Genomic DNA, 4,611 nt, shown 5'->3' with positions numbered 1-4,611 from the left:
AAGCCCGTCTTCAGCCTATAACTGATTGGAATACCTAAAAGGGGTTCTAGAACTTGCCCAGTGAAATAGGCTTCTTGCAAAGCCTTTACAAAGTATAGGATCTTAGGTGGAATCCTGAGTCCCATCCAGAACCTTATGAGGTGGGACATTCCCACTAGCAAGGACAAGTACACCAGCCTGGAACAACTACAGTGACAGAAGATATATCTTCAAAGAAAGATAATCCGGAAAAACCCAAAACAAAAATGTCAGCATTACTGGCTACTGCAAGAATAAGCAAACTGTTCATGAGGAAGACATCAAAGCAAGTTCCTTCAGGACAAACTCCCCTCTAAGATTGAAACTCAAAGGGAACACACAAACAAGCATGTAAGCTTGCTGGCAACCACAATGGTATACTGGTGAGTGGAAGAGGGGGAAAGGCAGCAATGAAGAAATGGGCTAAGTTCAACCACAATACATTGACTCCCGTTGACCTGGAGATGAGAACGAGAAGAGGAAGGGCTGGTTGGTTCAAAGTATGGTGAGACCTGACGACACTTGAGTCCATGGACGAGGACATAGCCACAGAGGGCTAGAGCTGAGAGTGAAGCATCAAGCTGATATGAAGTGAGTGGAGTAGCACAAGAGCACCCAAACCTGCAGACAGTACCCATTTGACCTAACCTCGATGGTTCGATAATCAGAACTCCACTAGAGGAAGATTATTATTATTTATTATTATTTTTTTTTTTTGGATAAAGGAAACAAGGGTAAATTACTGCTATAATTTGAAGAACCTGACTACCTCAGTTACTCTAAATACCAACAGAGAGGGAAGTATCAATGCTATCCCTTCTGTACACAGGGTAGATAGAGACGGGCAATTTAGACATTGGCTACCTAAAATGAGGGGGCAATAAAGGCACGAAGTGACTGGCTTACAAGGTTTCAAGAGGGAGTTTAGATTTTAGTTTAAGAGTATGGAGGGAAAGAAAGAGTCCCCACTGAACAGATTTCATCTTGTCTAGATGGGTCTGGTGAAAAGAGATGGGGATAAGAGTCGTAGGATTCAACAGTGAATACTTGTTATTATGACTAATTGTGACTGTCACAAATGTAAAGATAAAAGTTTTGTAACAAAAACAGGGAAGTGGCTAATCTTACAGTCCAGAAACAGAGGACCCTAGTACCATCAAGGGAGAAGCGCACAAGGAGAATGCAGGACCTTTATCCAGAGAAGCAGCAGCGCCAGAGACGGAGGCAGAGTTGGAATCCTGGAGAAGGGGAGCAGCTGAGGACTCGAGATTCATGGGAAGAGAGGGACTAAGAGCTGGTGGCCAGGAGGCAGACTTGCAGAATGTGCCCTTTGGAGATATAAGTTATTATATATGCCTGAATGGGTTTTGTTGTTGTTTTTTTAAATAAGTAATAAAAAAAAGATAAAGTGGATAGAGAGAAATATTGTTAAGTGATGGTACACGGAGGGGATTATAATCACTGTAATGAAACAAGGTGTATAATTTGTTGAATGTAAAACTGATGATCTGCCCTGTAAACTTTCAATGAATCCACAATAAAAACCTTTAAAAAAAAATAATGTACTTCATTTTAACGTGCATGAAATCACTGAAGTCATACCTTTCCTCCAAAATTAGCTAAGCAAGCTCATTATCATCTAATTTTAAAGAAATCATAATAATGTGGCCACAATACTAGTTTCTGACAAGATTTAGAAATACAGAACCTATAAAGATCGCCATCTGCTATAAATTGAATTGCGCCTCCAAAAAAGATATATTGACGTCCTACCCTTCGCACCTGTGATCTCTGAAGATGTTATCAGTTGATATAACATGGTCATAGTGGAGTGGGTACTAACCAAATCTGAGTGATACATTTATAAAAAAAGGAAAAGATATATTGGGACTTCAAAAAGTTTGTGGAAAAATAGAATTAAAAGATAATGGAATTTCTCCATTATCTCCATGAACTTTTTGAAGTCCCCACATAGCGCAACCGAAAGGACAGCCATGTAAAAACACATTTACAAGCCAAGAAATGCTTGAGGCTACTCATAGCTGGGAGACAAGAAAGGATTCTTCCCAAAAGCCTTCTGAGATTTCTAGCCTCCAGCACTGTGAGAAAACAGATCTCTGTTCTTAAAAAAGTCACCCTGTTTGTGGGTTCCAGTGGCACTAGGTTAATGCACTAGACTGCAAAGTCAGTTTGAACCACAAAGTTGGCAGTTCAAACTCACCAGCCGCTCTTCAGAAACCCTATACAGGGTCACTAAGAGTCGGAACCAATTCCACAGCACTTAACAACAACATACCACCATAATAAAGTGATTATCACAATAAAGCAAGTCACACAGATGTTTGGTCTCCAAGTGCATAGCAAAGGTATGTTTACAACTTTACTGTAGTCTATTAAGGTTGCAATAGCATTCTGAACAAGTTTTAAATATCGTGAAAATTGCCGAAATGTGACACAGAAGCACAACAGGAGCACACGCCGTGGGAAAAATGGTGCTCATACACTAACTCAACAAAGTACCTTCCTGAAGCACAATAAAAAGTCCTGTTTGTCTATTTTGCTACAGCAGCCCTAAGAAAATAATACAACATCATCTAAGTATATAATGTCAAGATTTTGCTCACATTTGAAACATTTCATAAACTTACGGTAATTGAAAGTTTGGAAAGAGAAATGTACCCACCTTCTTGGGTTCATGTTGACTCACCAAATCTTTAACAAACTGATACCGCTGTTTGTACAGCGGAGGCTTAAACTTAATTACTGTGCTGGTAACGTCTTCAAAATTCTCATCAACAACATTTTGACACTGAAAGTATACAAAAAAAAAAAAAAAAAAACCCTCTAAATCACGCAATTCTTCAAGAATTTTCTTTCCCGGTCTCCTCTCTGGCCTCACAACCCTTGAATTAATGACAAACTGAGCCCCCTAAAGTAAATCCTCCTTTCCTTATGCCATCAAAAGCAGCACGATCCCAATTCTTCAAGGATGAAGAAGTACCTTTATTTCCCCACTTTGGAGACCACTCTGACCTCAATGCCTTAAAATTGAGTTATCCGTAAATAACAATGCAATTCCTTCACAGTTGAACTTTTATTTGTCTAAGATTCTTCTCATGTCTTTTATTAAGTGAGAATCTGGCTGTATGTGCCTATGGCTTGGTTCCAGCTGAATGGAACTGACAAATGCATTCAATAAAAACAATTAGATGCTTCCTAGTCACATGGAACCTTTTGAGGAGTGAAGCGCTAAAGCCTGGGATTGGGGAAGGCAGGAGGTTGGAAATGTTTATAAAAATCTCATTAGAAAAAAGCAAGAGTTAGTGAGGTAAATCCACAACAGCTGTTACTACTGTTAATAAGTATTAGCACTCTATGGATTCCTGGTGTGGTGCTTGGGATCAGCACTGGACTGCTATCCACAAAGTCACCAGTTTAAACCCACCAGCTGCTTGATGCAAACCCTATACAAGGTTGCTATAAGCCAGAGCTGACTCGATGGCTCTTAACAAAAATGAGTAGTAAAGTCAAAAGGCACTTGCTAACTGGAGCTATGCTATCAGTAGGAAAAAATGCTAGCCACTTATACAATTTTAAAAGATGAGTTCCCTCAGCTGTACTAGCCAAATGTGATTTCATCTATGCAGTGTTGTTTAGCTCAACAAATAACTAGGAAATGCTAGGATTCTGCCTGTAATTACCTCCAAGGTATACCACAGGGGTAACTCTTGCAAGTCATATAACTGTTAAGAACTGGGGTTGTTCTTAACCTACCTGTAGGTTGTTTTCGTCCATTAGGAACTAAATCCAGTTGGAAGCAAACACACAGATGTAGATGTATCCTTCAAGCGCTGTAGAATTTTAGAAGAATTATGAATGACTCTACTATAAACACAAAATGTCTGTTTTTATAAAGCAGGAAGAACCCTGGAGGAAATGGCTGCTCAAAGGAAGGGGAAAAAACCCAATTCTCTCCTTATACATGTTTAATCCACAGAAAAATTTATTCAGTAACGGGGGCTCTAGAGGGTAAGCACAGGACTTCGAACAGCCACTCAATTGGGAAAAGATGAGGCTTGTTGCTCCTGAAAAGATTTACAGCCTTGGAAACCCTATACTGAATTGCTATGAGTTGGAACCAATTCCACTGCACTTAAACAACTGTTTCAGACATAGAGGCTTAGAAAGCACCAATTACTTGCCTTACAAGATCAAAAGGTCTAATATCAAGGTGGATTTCTTTCTTAGTCTGAATATAACAGTGCAATAACATCCATTCTTTCCTTTTATTGTTAGTTTAAAATAAAGTGAATAATTCAATCAGTTATGCCCATTTCACTGCTAAAACCCTAAACTTGGTCCAAATTGCTTTAGATAACTTGGTCACACACGGTCAAAATGAAATTTGTAGAGGAAAGGGAGCCTCATCAGTACTTGTTTAAAGCTAAAGGCAAGATTCTGAGAAACATTTACATATCAAATTCACTCAAGGAGTTAAATTTTGCTTCTCTATTGCAGTCCTATATGAAGTCCTGGGGTGTGGTGCTGTGTGTGGGTTAATGCGCAAGACTGCAAAGTCGGTTTGAACTACAA

At 39.3% G+C, this 4,611-nt stretch overlaps 1 protein-coding gene across 1 annotated transcript in view; it reads right to left on the bottom strand.

The window, feature by feature from the left end:
* The window catches only part of HENMT1 (HEN1 methyltransferase homolog 1 (Arabidopsis)), a 33,257-nt gene extending 29,444 nt beyond the window's left edge, over positions 1-3,813 (bottom strand). The window contains exons 1-2 of the mRNA XM_006866008.1: positions 3,793-3,813; positions 2,702-2,827 (exon numbers count right to left, since the gene is read on the bottom strand). Of these exons, the coding sequence (XP_006866070.1) occupies positions 2,702-2,827; positions 3,793-3,813 (147 nt within the window). The remainder of the gene's footprint in view (positions 1-2,701; positions 2,828-3,792) is intronic.
* Between the last annotated feature and the right edge of the window lie 798 nt (positions 3,814-4,611).

This window comes from Chrysochloris asiatica, unplaced genomic scaffold, assembly GCF_000296735.1.
Source record: "Chrysochloris asiatica unplaced genomic scaffold, ChrAsi1.0 scaffold00085, whole genome shotgun sequence".
Classification (NCBI taxonomy): domain Eukaryota; kingdom Metazoa; phylum Chordata; class Mammalia; order Afrosoricida; family Chrysochloridae; genus Chrysochloris; species Chrysochloris asiatica.
The sequence above is the reverse complement of the archived record's forward strand: the minus strand, read 5'-3'. Positions and strand labels throughout refer to the sequence as shown.